Raw genomic sequence first — 17687 nt, 5'->3', positions numbered from 1 at the left:
ACTATAAAAAAAACCCGAGAAAACCGCTTTTTTTCTTATTTTTTAGACGCTCTGAGAACACAATCTTCAAAGGTGGTGTATAGTAAACATACGGCCGGCGTCGTCGTCTAGTTCAAGGTCGGCGGCGCACTTCTACGAAGGCCGCCCGGTGCTTTCTTCTTGTTCTTCTCCGCCGTCTTGTACTTTCTCTTTCGCCCGCGATGACGATCCTTCACTACCCCTTACGACTGTGTGCCCTCCCCTCCTTTTCGGCCGCACACGGTTTTCGTTAAGTCGTATATATGGCCACCGCGACCGTGTTGTCCGGTTCATTTTGTCTTGGGCCGCGATGACCGGCGGACCGCGTTTTTTTACCGAACGACATCATATTGTTTCGACGGGTGTTTTTTGAAAATTAAAAAATCAATCATATATTATACTTGTTTTCTCTGCCGAAAGTGTTATAATTATTATTTTTTAAAAATTTAATTTACACGCGAATGGACGGTATTGTAATTGTTCGCGTTTTGCACTGAACGACTCAATCGGGTCCAGCCCTCTCGAAAAGTACATACACGGGATACACACCATGGATTTTCGCATGACCCAGGTATTGAAATTTTTTTTTAAATGTTTGCCTGTACTAGAACGACGGCTTCTAATTAACCAAAACAATACGTATAATATAGTTAGGCGCCGATAAAACCTGAAAGATATCAATGTACACAAACTTCTACAATTCTTGAGCTAGAAAGTCCAAATTTTTACCACATATCGAATACAGGCGGCCGCATAAGCTGTACAAAGTTCAGACATCTAGGTTTAATGGATGGTCCAAAAAAGATAGCGACCAAAAATGGAATCTTGCAATTGTCATTTACGAGCGTTTTCCTTAATAGCTGCGAAACAGTTACTCGATTCGACGCGACGTAAGAAGTTTTGAACAACACAAACACGAGTGGTATCAGTTGTAGAGAAAATTGACAATTCGACATTCTATCATTTTAGTCAGTGAGGTTTATGAGAATAATCTTAAGTCAGCATATCATCAACGATTATCAATGCGGTGCCTAAATGCCACAGATAAAATCTTCTCAAATTATTACAATAATCTTTGAACGTTTGTCTGATCATTTTCAACCACGCATTAAAAAAGTACCTATTCTCAGTTTCTAGATAAAAATCAAAACGAGTTTAAATACTTTTCTTATAAATTTGTTCAAATAAAATGTTAAAATCCGTTCAGTAGATTCTACGAAAGACATTTAAAACAACGTAATAGGAACAAACAAGGCTATTTATTCTTAAGCAAGTTGAACTATATGAAATACCGCTTAAAACAATGTTCGTCAAATATAGCCTATACATTTCGTCTCAAAATATATGGCCCTGTTTTCGTTTCCCATTATCAGTGAATTTGTGAAAACTCGGACGTTTATGGGGATTTATATTATGTGACTAAATAATGTCCGTCTGTCAAAAGCTGTTAAATGCGAGATTGGTACGATCTAAACGCACGGATAATACTGTAGAGGATGTCAAGATAATTAGATTAGTTTAAATTGAATTCTTTCTATACTATAAACATGTTGTTAAAGCTGTTATTTAAACTGCGTCGTTTCGTTGAACGTAAAAATAAAATGAACAATAAAACAGAAACACAATATTAAGTTTCAATTTTTAAATATAATTTTTCCCTACTTGAACCGGTCGTATACATTTTATTGTTATTATTTCTACCTATACTCGCATTTGAAAGTAAACGTACCTCTATAATTATAATCTCGCGGACCTATACATGCGTTTTCATCACCGAGCGTGACTTATCCTTTTACGGAGGCACTTATTTCTATCACACACTTGTGCCGGTTGACAAGCGTTACACAAAATCATTAAAATAATTACAATAATACAAATCAAATACGTATCGAGCATGGCTAAATATTATAATATTTTTATTATTATGATTATTGTTATTATTAACAGTCGAGTATAGAATTTCAATGGTTCGAGACGAAATCTTGTTTGCGTTTGATACGGTCGTTGTGATGATTGTTCGAGTAGGCCAATATTATGCATAGGTAGTAAAACTACTTTATTTACACGCTGGAAGATCAACAAACGACCAGCAGTGCTACAATAATAATATGATCAGTAACGGTTGATAAATCGCAAACAAATTGCTTATGTGTGGTTGTCTATTCAGAAATACAGTCAAAAACACAATTTGTTTTACTAATACACATTATAGTATAATATATTATTATCATTGTCGTGAAATTATTATTGTTATTATATATGTATAAATTGCTACTTGTTCATACTGTACAGCGTTGACCGTTTTTCCTATTGTCATTAGTTATTACATATTATTAGTAGTAACATGTACCTAGTACCTAGTAGTAAATATATTATGTAGGTATACTTCTTGTTTATTTAAGTGTATTAAAAACACTGTAGAACGGATAGCAAAACCGGCGGTCGACGGTAAATGACCTTAGGATAGATAGTTTTTCACATTGCTTACCGTCACTAGTACGTATGAAAGATTGTAAAACGAATTTTGTTTTACTCAAACACTGCTGTTTAACGCCGTTGGCCGATTGGACAGATAATTATATATTATTATAAGTGCTCAAGACAATAACGAACGGTAATAAAACGTGATTTAGGTTTACGAGGAAGTGAAATTTGCATACGGTCTAGTGCCCGACTAATTTACGATTTAACCGCTTTTAAATATTATTATTATCGTCATTAATGTAATTTTATATTTATTTGCATAAACGTTTTATTCGTTATATTATTTTTTTATGCACCGCATCAACTGTTGCTGTCCGTCTTACATCGTAAACCCTAGACAAGTGGGCACCGTGGCGTGGGCTCTAACATAACAGCTAATTTTGCCTATGTTATCTAAATCATTATCAACAATCGGGATGGATCTACCGGGATATTGCTGCCGTCCTCGGCAAAATGTCCCTCGGGCAGTATCAGGTCACGTTCTTTCCGGTCGAAAAATCACTCCCCGTTGCCTGCCCTGTTGTACCTGTTTCGCTGCGCATAATATTACCGTTATACATATTATATACAATGTTCACTCCAAATACTATAACGTTTGACAGTGTACGGAAGCCCCGGGGCTCGTGGGATTGCCCGCAAACGTCTGGACCGGTCGGCCGGCGAAATTTATAATAATAATAATAGTAATCGCCGACAATAGAAAGCTGCGGTCCACGACGGTGGCGGAAAAGGAACCGAATCGTTATAAGACTTGAGGATTTCGCGAAACGGTCGCCCACGGCCGCTGGACGGATGTATAACCCGGTGCCCTAAAAAACACCTTATGAATATGAATGTGTCGAATAGTGCCTATTACTTTGTTGATTTTTGCTTGCGAACAAAACAATTTGACTTTAAAAGACAAAATCAAGGTAATTTCTAAAATCGGTGGTTCACTACGGCCACGGATATCGGATATATTCTGAATTGTTTTGACAATTATTACACTTCATAGGTATATTCCAGTTGTTGAGGTTTTGCTGTGCGACGTCGTCGGTATCACTAGTCTATCACGTACTAATACTTTATGTAATGGAAAAATTCATCCACGTAATCATCGCCGTGTGATATTATTTTTAAGCTGCTAAAATAGCATAGCAATCCGATTAGCGCGCGCCAATGTGTTTGTAGATGTACGGCTGTAAAAATCAAGCTGTCCCCGGCGTGACTAATTCTCGATTTGACAATAATAATTGTTACACTGCGTTATGAAAATATTTATGTAACTTATTATTACTATTATCGTACCGGCCAATACATTTGTGGCCGCCGTGAATACTGAACAACACCGCGGGTACGCACTAAGAAAAGTCAATTTTAACGAATGCGCCATGGGCTGTCCCATAGCGGTCCTACGGTGTGCTGTGAATAATTGATAAGCGCATCAGTGTTTGTGAAAATATGGATTGTACGATTACACCTGGACGCGTTTAGTAACGCCGTCGGGAGTTTGTAAAATAAAAATTCGCTACTTAGCCGGTAACACGTCTTAGTAGCCGGTAAATCACTAACTTTGGTTGGGGAAAATTTCAGCAAGGTCGGTACGAAAACCGCGTTTTCTAGATATGGTCCCTATACCCCCTTCTGTGTTTAATACTTACGATTAGTTAGAACTATCTGTTGTAATAGGGACCTCTAGTGTATACTATACATGGATTTTGGCGACTCAAACAGTGGACGACAATTTTTATATATTTTCAAAACGTTTCGGTTAAGTACTACATAGCTGCCAGGTGCTTGTCGAAGATGTGGTCGGTTAAGAATTCCGACTCACGGACACGCAATTATAATAACAGTAGAAAACCGATGTTGTGATGTCGCGCGCACGTCGAGAGAAATCATTCTTCGTCGCCTCTAAGCATAAGACGATGATGACTACGCGTTTTGCATACCAAAGGTGGTTTCCAGACACACATACATATTATTATTATTGTTATAGCGCGGTCGTCTTGGACGGGTCATAATAGTATAGACATAAATATGTCGTCAACGCGATGTCTGCGATCGCCTTCTACCGGTCATGGCAGATATGAGTCGTGACAAAAAATAAAAAGTATAAAAAAAAAACAAATATCAATCGCCGTCGAACGCCGGACAGTGAATAGCCATACCGGTGGGTTATTTCAAATATTTGTCAAAATTGGTCTTCTCCTAAACAAAAATGTCGTTATTGTTTTCTTCTTGCGCGCGCCCGTTCCGGATATTGGACGGCAAATTGGTGTGCTTACTTTTACTTCCCTTGTGCGTACGCTATAAAATGCCGGCCGTTATCGACCTACAGAGAGCTAATACTTGCGGTTCGCCGATAAAAGAAAACGGTTCGGCGGTCAAAAGTTATGGCGGTGGGTTATGATATTATGCAGCTACATGAGAAAAAAACATGTTGTTTTGTAAACTGCAAAAGTTAATCTGGGCTCTCGTTATTTTACCGTTTAAAGTTTATTTAAACAAATTGTAAACTTTAAAAGTACCTACTCTGAATATCGATTATTGTGTAAGAGCCGTACAAGTTTATCGATAAACGGATAATGAAAATGCAGTATAATATGGCCGTTTATGTCAACTACTCTTGAACTTTAAAGTAGTTGGTGCAAACAGCCATGAGAGAAACCAAGCAATTATTAGGAGATTTTTGTATCAGCGATTGCTAGGATTAATGCTTGAAAACCATGACGGTTTATTACATATATCTGAGCGCACAGCAGTGCGCCGGCCAAGTTCTAGCAATGCCAGTGTATCTTTACACGAACCAATTCACCCGGTATTTCTAACTCTCATATCTCTGCTACTTCTTAAGGTAAGCTTTTGAAATTTGAAACATAGATTAAACTTATGTAGCTTAAGACACTGTAAAAATATGAGCCTTTAATATTCAGCTCTTTCAAAATGGGAGGATTTCAAAATTTGAATTTTTGTTACTGACTGACTGACTCACTCATTATCAAAATTATAAAACACTTATATAGGTAGAAACGTGAAACTTGGCACGAAAGTGGGTTTTATAGTGTAAGTAAAGGGAAAAATCTGAAAATTGCAATTTTCTCAAAATGAATGCGCTAGGTGGGGATTAATGACCTTCGTCGCGCTACAGCCGATACAGGGCGCTGTTGATTCCCATGTCTCTAGTCAGCCATCATAAGGTCGCTTATGGCGTTACTAAGGTAGTTTGTGTCTTGGTTAATTCGTGTTCACATGTATGGAAGTGTAGCAGTGTTCTTTGTTCTTGTTATGTTTGTCACGTGGTTTATTATAAAGTGTAATTATACACCTAAACGTTTAGGTTTCGTTTATACGTTTATAATACTAAACTAGATTTATAGTGGATACTTGTATAAATTCTAGCTTCACAAATTTATTAATTAAATTACACTATATTAATTATAGTGTTATTACTAATTTAATTACTATCGTGGTTTATTAATAATTAATAAATTATTAATCATTATGCAAGCGGCTACTTGTATAAATTGTAGCTTCACTAAAAAGTGTAGTTTTATGTACATATATACATTCACTCCTACTTTCATGAGCAATACTGCTCTTTTATTTGCATTGCTTAACACTTGGCCAGTTTCTGAATTAAGCATGAAACATCATTATCAAATGTACTCATTTAGGAGTTATGTGGGAGATGGGAAGAAGAGAACTCAGAAAAAAATAAAAAGGTTCAGATACCCTCTCGAAAAAAATAACCAATTAAAGTAGTGTTATTTACATTACGGCCAAGTCTGTTTTATGCCTCATTCAGAAAGGTCATATTTCATTCAGATAGACAATATCACTACTTTGATAGGCTAACATTTTTGGAAGGGGGTCTGAAACTTAGCCTTTTTTCACTGTTAGGTTTTTGTTGGGGATATATTATACGGGGTTTGAAAGTGAAAATACAATTTGTGGGACCTTGTTTGGGCTAAGGAAGTTCAGACCTTTTAAAAATTCTGAAAGCTCCCTATCAGAATTTCCGTTGAAATTATAAGTCCGTTCTTCGGCGACTGTGCTTGTTTGGTCGCTAACTTGTTAGCCCGCCTTCTAGTAAATGTATTCATGTCCCTGATGTTTATATCCGGCGGGGTTCAGTCGTTGACCTCTGTCCCGGGGACCCTGAAGCTTAACGCTTGCTTGGATTCTAGTCGGAAAATCGACGACGACGACTATCGCGGAAGTAATAAATGTGAAAGAAAGAAGAAAAAAAAAGAAATACATTAGCCCGATTGTGCTCGGACAGTGTTAATCGTCGGACGACTAGACAACGGCCGAAAGAACGCCATTGTTATCGCGAATAAATCATTAGGCCCCGGCCAGGGTAGTCGGGTAGAGGATTTTCAGGGGTCGCAAACGTGCAAAAGTACGGCCGGAGACATTTTTATTTATTGCGGTGGTCTCGTGCGAGTAATTGGACAGGCTATCAGTCGAACAGGGATCGCCGTGTGCGGTCATTGTTCTTATACATGTATATATATAATAAAAATGCTAGACCGCACTTTCTCTGTGAAAATCGTGCCAACGTCGTTTGACCATATTTCCCGGACGTGGAACGGTCATTGTATCCAGGAATAAAAAAAAAAGAGAAGAAATATATAATCACACGGAGTAGGAAAAAATAATTTTTTGGCGACACACAAAGGCGCACAGGACGACAAAAGGTGTCGGTTTGAACTGTGTACCGGTTATTAGCGTTTTTTGTCTGTAGGACCGTTGGGACACAAAGACTTCGACAAGATAAAATCCAGGAAACAAAATCAATTAAAAATTTTAACCAAAAACTGTTTAGAGTTGGCCATTTCTGTGCATTGCAATAATGATGACACACGCCTATGATACTAAATTATCGGATTATTAGATTACAATCAACGCGAATCCGACACCGGGGTTAAGTGTCGTTTACAACGCAAGACTCGCATAGTCACGCTGTTTTTTCAATAAATGGCCGACGTGATAATGAACCCGAGTTAAGTGGCCCAAACTCGTTTTGCGGTTCCGGCATTAGTCGTTAACAAAAAAACAATATCGACTGTTCGGTAGTTGCTGTCATGATACACACAAAACCGCACAAGAATTTGCACAAATACTTTTTAACTTTTTTAGTGTTCAATGAAAATATTCAAAGTCATAGAACTGTTAATACTTTCTTGAATATAATATCTCATGTTTGAACGCCTTCGATGGTGTCGGTGTTAAAGAAAGATTCGTCAGGCATTGCCATAAATATCTATAGGTGATTTTAAAATTTAACGGTACCGCGTGACTTAAAATTTTTTCTTTTTTGTCAACGATTAACGATAACCATTCATCTTGCGTTTCATTAGATTGTAAATTTCATTCGTGACCTGCCGGTGTAGGCGAGTCGTTAAAGCGAAACTTAATACGGAATGCAATAGGTATGTAAAAATTGAATAGAGCGGTCGTGAGATCTACATGCATTTCTAATTTCATTAAAAAAAGTAATAACGGCGATATTTCTCAAAGTACACACTCACCGATTAATGTCTGTGAACGTACAACGGTACAAAGGCATTAGTTTTTTTAATTATATATTTATAAATATATAAATGTATATTTTTTAATCGTTTCATTAGCTATTGTGTTATATGATTACCGTGAAGCTATCTTGTAAAAATCTACTAGCTTGCCATCTAACGAGTTTTGCCCTCGAGACATAATGTTAATGCAAAACAACATAAACAAGTGTAACAAAGTTAACGGTTGTAAGCCAAAAAAATAATTTCCTATTGTTAATAAAATATTTTGTATTCGTTTATTGTTTATACGGTACGTGCAAAATGTACACAGTGTATTACATACCATTAAACGTTGTATACAACATTAAATTAATAAAGCAATAGTAGAACACGCGGATTTTATTTGTTTTTATTAGTCTGGGTCAGTGGCTCAGCTAACACAGCCCCATCCTGTGTTTCGGATGTTTGATATAAAAATCAACAAGTATAGCAATAAAGAATAAATTACACCTTTTTCAATGAAATATAAAACGCGATAAACTTATTATCTATTTAAATTACCGGAACAAAAATTGTAAAAAAAAAATTAAATACCAGAAGATTTTATTACTACATTATTAAACTGATAGTATTTAGAATGTATAAACAGATTATATATTTGAAAAGGAGACTACGTTTACGACGAAATAAATAATACATATATGTTTGTAATAAGTACAATGACGCTTAAAAATTCATTCTATGCGAATCATTTCAGCAAAAAAAAGCTAACAGACGGTAGTCAAGCCATTTATATTCTATCGGAAATGCATTTGAAATTCGAAAGTGACCTGTAAATAAACGATGCTATAAAATAACGAATTATTCAAAGTAAGACATATTCTACCCAACTATAAAGTGCTGATAAAAGATATATATTTGTTTATAAAAAATCATAAGATTCAGTAAAAAACACCCGTTTTTTATTATTGCATATTTTTCTTAAAAATAATTTTTTTTACATCGAAACACATAAATATATAAGTTTACCGTTTGAATTTTTTTATGGATTTCATTTTATGAAGTTTATTCTACGATGGGAATATCTACACACTCGGTGGGTTTATAACGATAATAATAATTAACGCATTTTCGGGTACACCAACTATGCGAATGAACAATTATTTTGCCCGTCCTTTTTGGTGCTTTTATTTTGATAAACAGCAATCATTCATAATTACGTTACACGGCCATAACGCCGTGTGTGTGTACACCTGTTGTATTAAATAATGGCGAGAAAATTAAAAAAAAAACACTATTGGCAATTGCATCGGATACAATATACATATTATGACAGTTATGTGTCACACGATGCTGTGAGAAGTCCACACACTCAAGACGTCCCCTAACGGGAGACTTGCTGTAATAATTAACCGATACGGCACACGTTGGTAATGAGAGAAGGATTTTTGGTGTTATAATAAGACGTGTTACCTGTGTGTATGTGTTACGGCTGTGCACGTACAATAAATAACAATTATTATTATTATCACTGCTATTGTTGGCAATCCGGTATTGTGTACCTCTACACGCGTTTCAATACATAATAATATTATACCTAGTTCCTCCGTTGGTTAACTAATGCGGTCGCCGCCGATTACCGCATGGCATCGACAAGATTTATTTGGTCTCAGCAATCGTGACTGTTCAGTACAATCGTTTAACTACATTAATAAATTTAATGCTAATTTCCTAATCGCAGGATTCCGGATAATGTTTACAGTTTAGTACTATATGCGTAATAGTAGTTTATAAAATTATAAAATATGTACAAAAGTATAATATTAGATATTAATAGGACTACTCGTTCGAAATTTACGTTATGCTAAATGTAATAATGTAAAAAAAAAAAAAATACAAGACCGAGAAGAGTAATTTTCACAGCATTGAGAAATTATACATGTCGCCATAAAACACCATGGTTGTAAGATGTTTACAGAGTTAACACAGTTAAAATTAAAATGAGAGTTCACTGTTATGGGAAAACCTAGTCCTGAGATTTCAATTGTTCGTCAGTTCGCATCATATTATATTTAATATATTATTTACTTTTCTTTGAAACCTTTTCATCGTTTTTCGCAAACCTATTGTTTCGAGGATGATTTTAATTTCAGTTTCACTTACACTTATCGCTAGTATGCATTTTTACTGCTATCCTAATTTTTATTTAGTGTGTTAACGGTAATCATCGAATATTACTAATGAGTAATGACTGTGAAGTGAGAAGTTGTAATAATGTACCAGACATACACATGTCTTATTTATACTTTTGAACATTTATTTTCACATTATACATGTATTTTAAACTATAACTCTTGGAGTGTATAGTAACACAGTTGGGAAAGTTAAAATGAATCTTAAAGTATATCGTTACCAAGCAATACACTTGATTACAGTTATGTATGCTGGCCTTCGTTTATTGAAACAATGTGTTTCTAATGCCATACCTCATTGTATGTGGACCATCTCGACACTTTATTTTTGTTCATGCTGTAGCCTAATGAGCTAAAGGGAAAGTGTTGACGTAAATTAGTTTTACATTTAACATTTTTGCTATTTTACTATTAAAAAAAAAAAAAAAACAATAATAACTTTTTACACTGCTAAATATCTAATATTATGGTTTATGTTTGTTTCAGACTTTTTTCACATGTTTAATCATATCGTCAACTACAAATGGCGTGATAAATTCCGGTTTAAATGATAATAAATCACCAATAAAGAGGGATGCAAGTTTAGCCGCTCCGTCAGATTCCTACGGTGCTCCGCCTCCTGGAATTTCTCAAAGTTACGGACCTCCTTTAGATACATATGGCCCTCCAAAGTCACCAAAGCCAGTGTATGGTCCTCCAAAACTAAATTACAAACCACCAAAGTTAGAATATGGACCACCGCCATCACATTCATATGGACCTCCACCTAGTGATTCATATGGAGCACCTCCAAAACCAGATTTCAGTCCGCCTCCTAGTACAGATTATGGGCCACCAAAACCAGACTATGGAGTTCCACATCCACCAAAACCAGTGTATGGACCACCTTCTGGTCCAAGCCCATCATATGGTGTACCTTCTACTTCTTATGCAAAAGGTCCACCAGGTGTCCCTTCTCCACCAACTCCACCTCATATAACGTACCACGGTTGGCAACCTATTCCCGGACTTTCTATACCCTATGGCCAATCTCCAAATAATGGTTATGGACAATCATCAATAAACACCGCTTATGGTCCACCTCAAGGAGAAGGATTAACAGACGAACATATAAATTCAATTGATACTTCATATGAAGGATTATCACCACCAGCATCATCCCATGATGTGTCTCCTCATTACTCTTCAGATAATCAAGGTCCGTCGTTAAGTAGTTTATACAAGCCACCACCACCTATCCCAGACTCCGGATATGGACCACCAAGTCCATCTAGTTCACCTTCTGACTCATATGGACCACCACCTAAGGATTCTTATGGTCCTCCTCCTAAAGATTCTTATGGTCCACCACCAAAAGATTCTTATGGTCCTCCTCCTAAAGATTCTTATGGACCACCACCAAAAGACTCTTATGGCCCTCCTTCTAAAGATTCTTATGGACCACCTCCAAAAGATTCATATAGACCACCACCTAAAGATTCATACGGACCACCATCAAAACCATCTTTCCGTCCACCACCCAAGGACTCATACGGTCCACCACCAACCGGATCGTATGGACCTCCACCAAGTGGATCATACGGGCCCCCGCCAAGTGGTTCTTATGGACCACCATCTAAACCATCTTTCCTTCCGCCATCCAAAGACTCATACGGTCCTCCACCAACCGGATCGTATGGCCCTCCACCAAGTGGATCATACGGACCTCCATCCAAAAATTCATTTAGGCCACCACCAAAAGATTCATATGGACCACCTCCTAAAGATTCTTATGGACCACCGCCTAAAGATTCTTATGGTCCTCCACCAAAAGACACATATGGACCACCGCCTAAAGATTCTTATGGACCTCCTCCTAAAGATTCTTATGGACCACCTCCTAAAGATTCTTATGGACCGCCACCTAAAGATTCATATGGTCCTCCACCAAAAGACACATATGGACCACCGCCTAAAGATTCTTATGGACCTCCTCCTAAAGATTCTTATGGACCGCCACCTAAAGATTCATATGGTCCACCACCAAAAGATTCTTATGGACCGCCATCTAAAGATTCATATGGACCACCGCCTAAAGATTCTTATGGACCTCCTCCTAAAGATTCATATGGTCCACCACCAAAAGATTCATATGGACCACCACCAAAAACTTCTCATGTGCCACCACCTAAAGAGTCATATGGACCACCACTTAAAGATTCTTATGGACCACCACCTAAGGATTCGTATGGTCCTCCTAAAGATTCCTATGGGTTTCCTAAACTTTCTTTTCGACCACCACCTAAAGAATCATACGGTCCTCCACCAAGCGGATCATATGGCCCTCCGCCAAGTGGATCCTATGGACCACCATCTAAACCGTCTTTCCGTCCACCACCTAAGGACGCTTATGGTCCTCCACCTAGCGGATCTTATGGTCCTCCTCCAAGTGGAACATATGGCCCTCCCCCTAAAGAATCTTATGGACCACCGTCGAAACCAGTTTTCCGCCCGCCACCTCCTAAGGACTCATATGGGCCTCCGCCAAAGGAATCTTATGGAACCCCACCGAAGGAATTCTACGGACCACCAAGTGTATCTTACGGTCCTCCCCCAAGTGATTCCTATGGAGCACCACCTAACCCTTCTTATTCAACACCACCAAAGGATATATCGTGTAGTGAACAAACTTCTTACAATGGTTTACCACCAGAAGGAACTTTTGGTACACCTATAGCCGGTTGTTGTGGTACACCACCTCCTGATCTTGCATCACAAAAACCTGTGGGTCATTCTTATGGTTTAACATACGGACAATCATCTGGAAGACAAACACCAAGCCCTAATCTTAACCCAAAAAGTCCAGTACACCATGGACAACCAGTACCACCTGGCTTAGTAGAATCTACACAATATAATGATTTTAAAGGACAATCATATATACCTCCTCCACTTCCAGAAATATCATCAACTGGAGTTGATGCTTATGCAGCACCTTCAGGCTCTCCATCTTACAATGGGCTTAATACCGATGTAATAATAAATAAGCCAGCAGAATATGGCCAATCAGCACCACAAATCCCAGTTGAATCTGGTAACGCCGCTCAACAATATAATCCATCATTTACACCAACTGCACCAATTGTTGGAGATTATAGTCAAGGGTTCACCGCTCCACCTCCTGAATCTTATCAGTTAACACAATCTGTAAATATTGGAGCTAAACAGCCTAATGATTATGGACAATCTAACCAACAGTATACACCACCTGTCGATCACTTTGGCGTGCCGTTGCAACAGTTTGACATTAATGAACAAATTGATGACCAAAAAAGTAATCCACAACAAAGAGATGTGGGTTCCAACTATCAGCAGTCCATAAACAATAATTACAATCAACAACCAGATGGAGTAGATGTCAATGATATAGTAAAGTCTTTGGGCTTAGAGGGGTCTTCGGTGGTAGGATCAAAATCGGTAGATTTCAACGGTATTCAAGAATACCCAGTTCAAGGAAACACCGGTAGCTATACGCTTCAAATTCAACCGGGACAGCGTGGCGGTGAAGCCGTTGCCCACGACCAAGTGCTTTCTAACGGTTTATTACAAGACATATTGTCGGCCATAGAAAATCAACAGAAGTCTGAAAACTCTTATGATAATCAGCCGCAGGGGTCGGAGATACAAGTGGAGACATTAGCTGCGAACTCTAGTGCGGTGAAACCAGAAAACTACACCAATCAGAAAAGTGACATGGCGCTGTTTTTCAACACGGGATACGGTAAGGTGTCGGCACCTAACAACGAAACGGAATCGTTGCCTCGAGACATAAACCATTTGAGCGTGAACGAGGTGTCGAACGGAAATTTTGTCTTATACAAGTCGCCAAAGGTGAATTATGTGTACGGTGACTCAACTCCCCAAGTTGTATCTCAGACATATACTCAACAATCGACTCCCAAGACTGATGAAAGCTCAACTAGCTCGTTGACGAGCGAAGGAGTGTAATAAATTAATAATGTATACTAAAGCTATTATTACTGTGTCTATATGGAATATTCTACTTTTAGTTGCGTTCAGAACAAGAATTCCAAATTGTCTATAGGTAAACGTGTCAATACTTTATGTCGATAAAGCTGTTGGCAATGTACTTTATACACGATTCACTTATCACGAGTTTGAAACAAAAACATCGTGTTAAATATTTTATTTCCAATCGTGAACTATACTTTTTTTTTTATCTAAAAGTGAGAGTATACCCAAATAATATGCATATAAGGTAAGACGGATAAAAATGTACATTATAACACAATTAAATAATATACTGGGAGTGCTGCTGGACGTGAGAAATGTATTTTCGAAAGCGTTTTTTTTTTGTTTGTTCTGAACGCAACTGATAAAAAACACATTCACAATGTAAAAATGATTTTGTTAACCAAAGAATTTGGAATGTTTGTATGATTAGAACTTTTAAAGTAACGAAGCACGCAATTGCCAATATAACGTGCCATACATGATAATTGTTGTTGTGACTACAATATTTGAAAACATTAAGAGAGAATTTAATTTAATTTTAGAACATTATTAGAACGCATTTATTTCAGCATATACTTATTCTTTTCATTTATTTAAATAGTTTTCGTTTTTGTTTTAAAATATTATTTTCAAACACGTCAAAACATTAACCTTAATAACTATAATAGTTATCTGCTTATCTCTAATACGAGTACTGCTGTGTTTATAATTTAGTTTTTTAATATTTATGTTAAACAATTGTAAATAAATAAATGTAAGAAATGTATACTATTTTATATAGATAAAACTATAAACTATGTGTTATTGATTTTTGCATACACATAAACAAATATATATCCTTGTTTCTATCAACTGGCGTGAGTTGTGTGTTGTGTAAATCATAGTTCATGGAATAGAAATCAAATACGTTGTGCTGAAGATATTTAAATTTATAGCGTTCAAATGAACGGGTATTATTAGCGTTGTTGCACACACATGTTGTCGCTGTGTACACAAACTAAGCTGGTGTCCAAACACAGCAAGAAACACAATTTACGGTATCTGCTCGCGTACCGTGTTTGTTCGGTAACAAAAATGATAAACCCTCGCTAAGTCAATGAACTGGAATATTATTATCTGCGGAGGAGTTACATATACTCTAACACTTGGATTCGTTAAAATAATTCTAGGAAGTTTTATCAGTACCGAACAAACGGGCCGAAGTTAAACCGATAGAGAAAGTCAAAGTACGACCTTTTTATACCGTTAGAACTGTTGCCAGTGTTGAGAGCACGTTATACCCATAACTTTCTAGTGTAAAAACTGAATGCGTTTTATTCGGGCCACGATGGTTTTATTAGAGCGAGAACATCAATGATAAAAATGACAATATTTCTTTTTTAGTAAAAAAGTTATCGAAATCAAGCTAAACATTTAATAAAAAAAAAGAAAATGTATTTGCCTCTTAAATGTTATTATCTTTGGGTTATGGAATAGGTGTTTTTAGTCTAAACCCACCACGGACCGAGTTAGGTTAGGTAGGACAATTCTACATTTCAATATAATATAAATCTTTTGTCAGTTATGTCTTTATAATATAGTGTAGTCTATGAAAAATTGAAAAATACTTGATTATATTTCATTATTATTATTTTTAATTTTATCAATTATTTAGCTGTATTTAGCATGTATCAGATTTGTTAATTTTTTTGATAGACCTAATTCTATATCCCATGTGTGTAATTATATTCAGGATTATATTAGAGTGGCAAACATATAATTGTTATACATTTATAATACTGTTGATTCTTATAATTATTTTTCATGACATTGTTATTAATACATATTTTAATATGTCTGAATTTCTAAGTCATAAGTATAAATAAGATTTAATAAAGGTGATATAAATAAAATGTATAAGATTATTTGTTAAAAGTATATATATATATATATTATATTCATTATATTATATCCTGTTGGTTCATGGCCGGATTTGTTATTTGGATCTAACCTCCCATAATCCAAGAAATACGTTTTTAAAATACGTATACTCAATAAAAATAATAATATAACTCAACGACTTTATAACTCAAAGTGTCTCAGCCCCGAAAAAATCTATAAATCACCAAGAAAACTGAAAAATTTGTAATTTTTACAAAAATAATCTTGAAAAATTTGTAATTTTTAATATTTTTATCTATTTTCTAAAAATATGGGGAAGGCCCCCCTTTTGACCTCTTGGACATGAAAATAATTGTCTTACATTACATAAATTGAAAGCTGGCAACCCTAGGCGAAACTGAAAAATGTACATACATCAATAGCTTTAAGTTGAGATTTTGCAAACGATTTCCAATACCGAACTAACTATCCACTAAAAACTTAAAAGTTCCAAGGTAACCTAATCGGTCGGTAACGATTAATCTCTTAGCCTATCGAAGACAGGTTTGATTTGAACACATTATTTTATTTTGTTATTAGAGATTATCGAAGAGATATAAAAATATATTATTATTATACATGGGGCATCGAACAGCATCGAGCCGCAGTAAACAATATTATGTTTCCACACGGTTGCGTTGTTGTATGCTTTATCGGTGTTCGGTTACTGGCCCAAAGTTTATACAAAGTGCATATACGGTCGATAGGTGTAGGTATTAAAATAACTAGTAGATAACCAGACTTCCACGATTAAAATGAAAAACCAAAATTTGGTAAATCACTTGCAAGCTCACACGACATGTTGTCGTTTTACCCAGACCGGTGGTTAACTTCTGTTTTGCTATTGTTCAGTCAATTTCGTTTTAGGGTAATTTTTTTCTGCACGTTTAAAACGAAAGTGTTATAGAACATTGCGCATGTTTTTTTTTTGTTGGTTTTTTAACGTTCACTTTAATCTCATCCGTTTCCGGCAGACCTGCCTGGCGATAACTCATCTCTATATATATGATATAATTTTTTTATTATGACCTACCGCGTGATCTCACGACTACTCGGCAAGAGGTTATTGAAATGATTCACGTGTCCGTTGCAACTATTATTACTATTATTATTATTACAGCTGCGGCAACGACCAACGTCAAGTATATGATTATAATTATTAATGTCGACGACTGCAATGAATGGGTTTTGAAATTCAAATGCTTTTAAACGTATTCGCAGCGTCGCAGCGCTTGTCACAGTTATTAATTTGCACATTTTACACGGCGGAAGCAAACTTTTACATGTAATAATAATGTAGCCGCTACAAAAGGGTGTAAATACCTCTATAACTATTTATTATACAATACTGTTTTGTATGGTGAACATTTCGAAAGCGGAGTACGCATATTACCTATTACTTTCTAAAAATTACAATATAATATTCCAAAAGATATAGTACGGCTGTAAAAGGACTGAGATACCGTGTACACAGCCCGATAAAAATACAATCGAAAATGTATTATTATAATGTTCATTGTACATGTTATAATATCTTTGAAATATTTTGTCATTATAAATA

At 36.2% G+C, this 17687-nt stretch overlaps 1 protein-coding gene across 10 annotated transcripts; it reads left to right on the top strand.

The window, feature by feature from the left end:
* Positions 1 to 317: 317 nt before the first annotated feature.
* LOC126833442 (uncharacterized) lies at positions 318 to 15804 on the top strand. Of its 10 annotated transcripts, none has more exons than XM_050564783.1 (3): positions 318 to 589; positions 10679 to 11609; positions 12042 to 15804. In XM_050564783.1, exons 1-3 carry the CDS (start codon positions 569 to 571, stop codon positions 14177 to 14179), a joined length of 3090 nt encoding a protein of 1029 aa, XP_050420740.1. In that variant the 5' UTR covers positions 318 to 568; the 3' UTR covers positions 14180 to 15804. The 10 variants fall into 10 exon arrangements, with proteins under 10 accessions (XP_050420740.1, XP_050420739.1, XP_050420741.1 ...); XM_050564782.1 differs by having other exon boundaries at positions 12018 to 15804; XM_050564784.1 differs by having other exon boundaries at positions 10679 to 11636; positions 12141 to 15804.
* Positions 15805 to 17687: the final 1883 nt, after the last annotated feature.

The sequence above is a fragment of the Adelges cooleyi genome, unplaced genomic scaffold (genome assembly GCF_023614345.1).
Source record: "Adelges cooleyi isolate 19-005CV unplaced genomic scaffold, UGA_ACOO_1.1 ACOO_flye_CR_arks_rails_tigmint_CR_PRNA_2, whole genome shotgun sequence".
NCBI classification, from domain to species: domain Eukaryota; kingdom Metazoa; phylum Arthropoda; class Insecta; order Hemiptera; family Adelgidae; genus Adelges; species Adelges cooleyi.
This window is presented reverse-complemented; position numbering and strand designations above follow the sequence as displayed.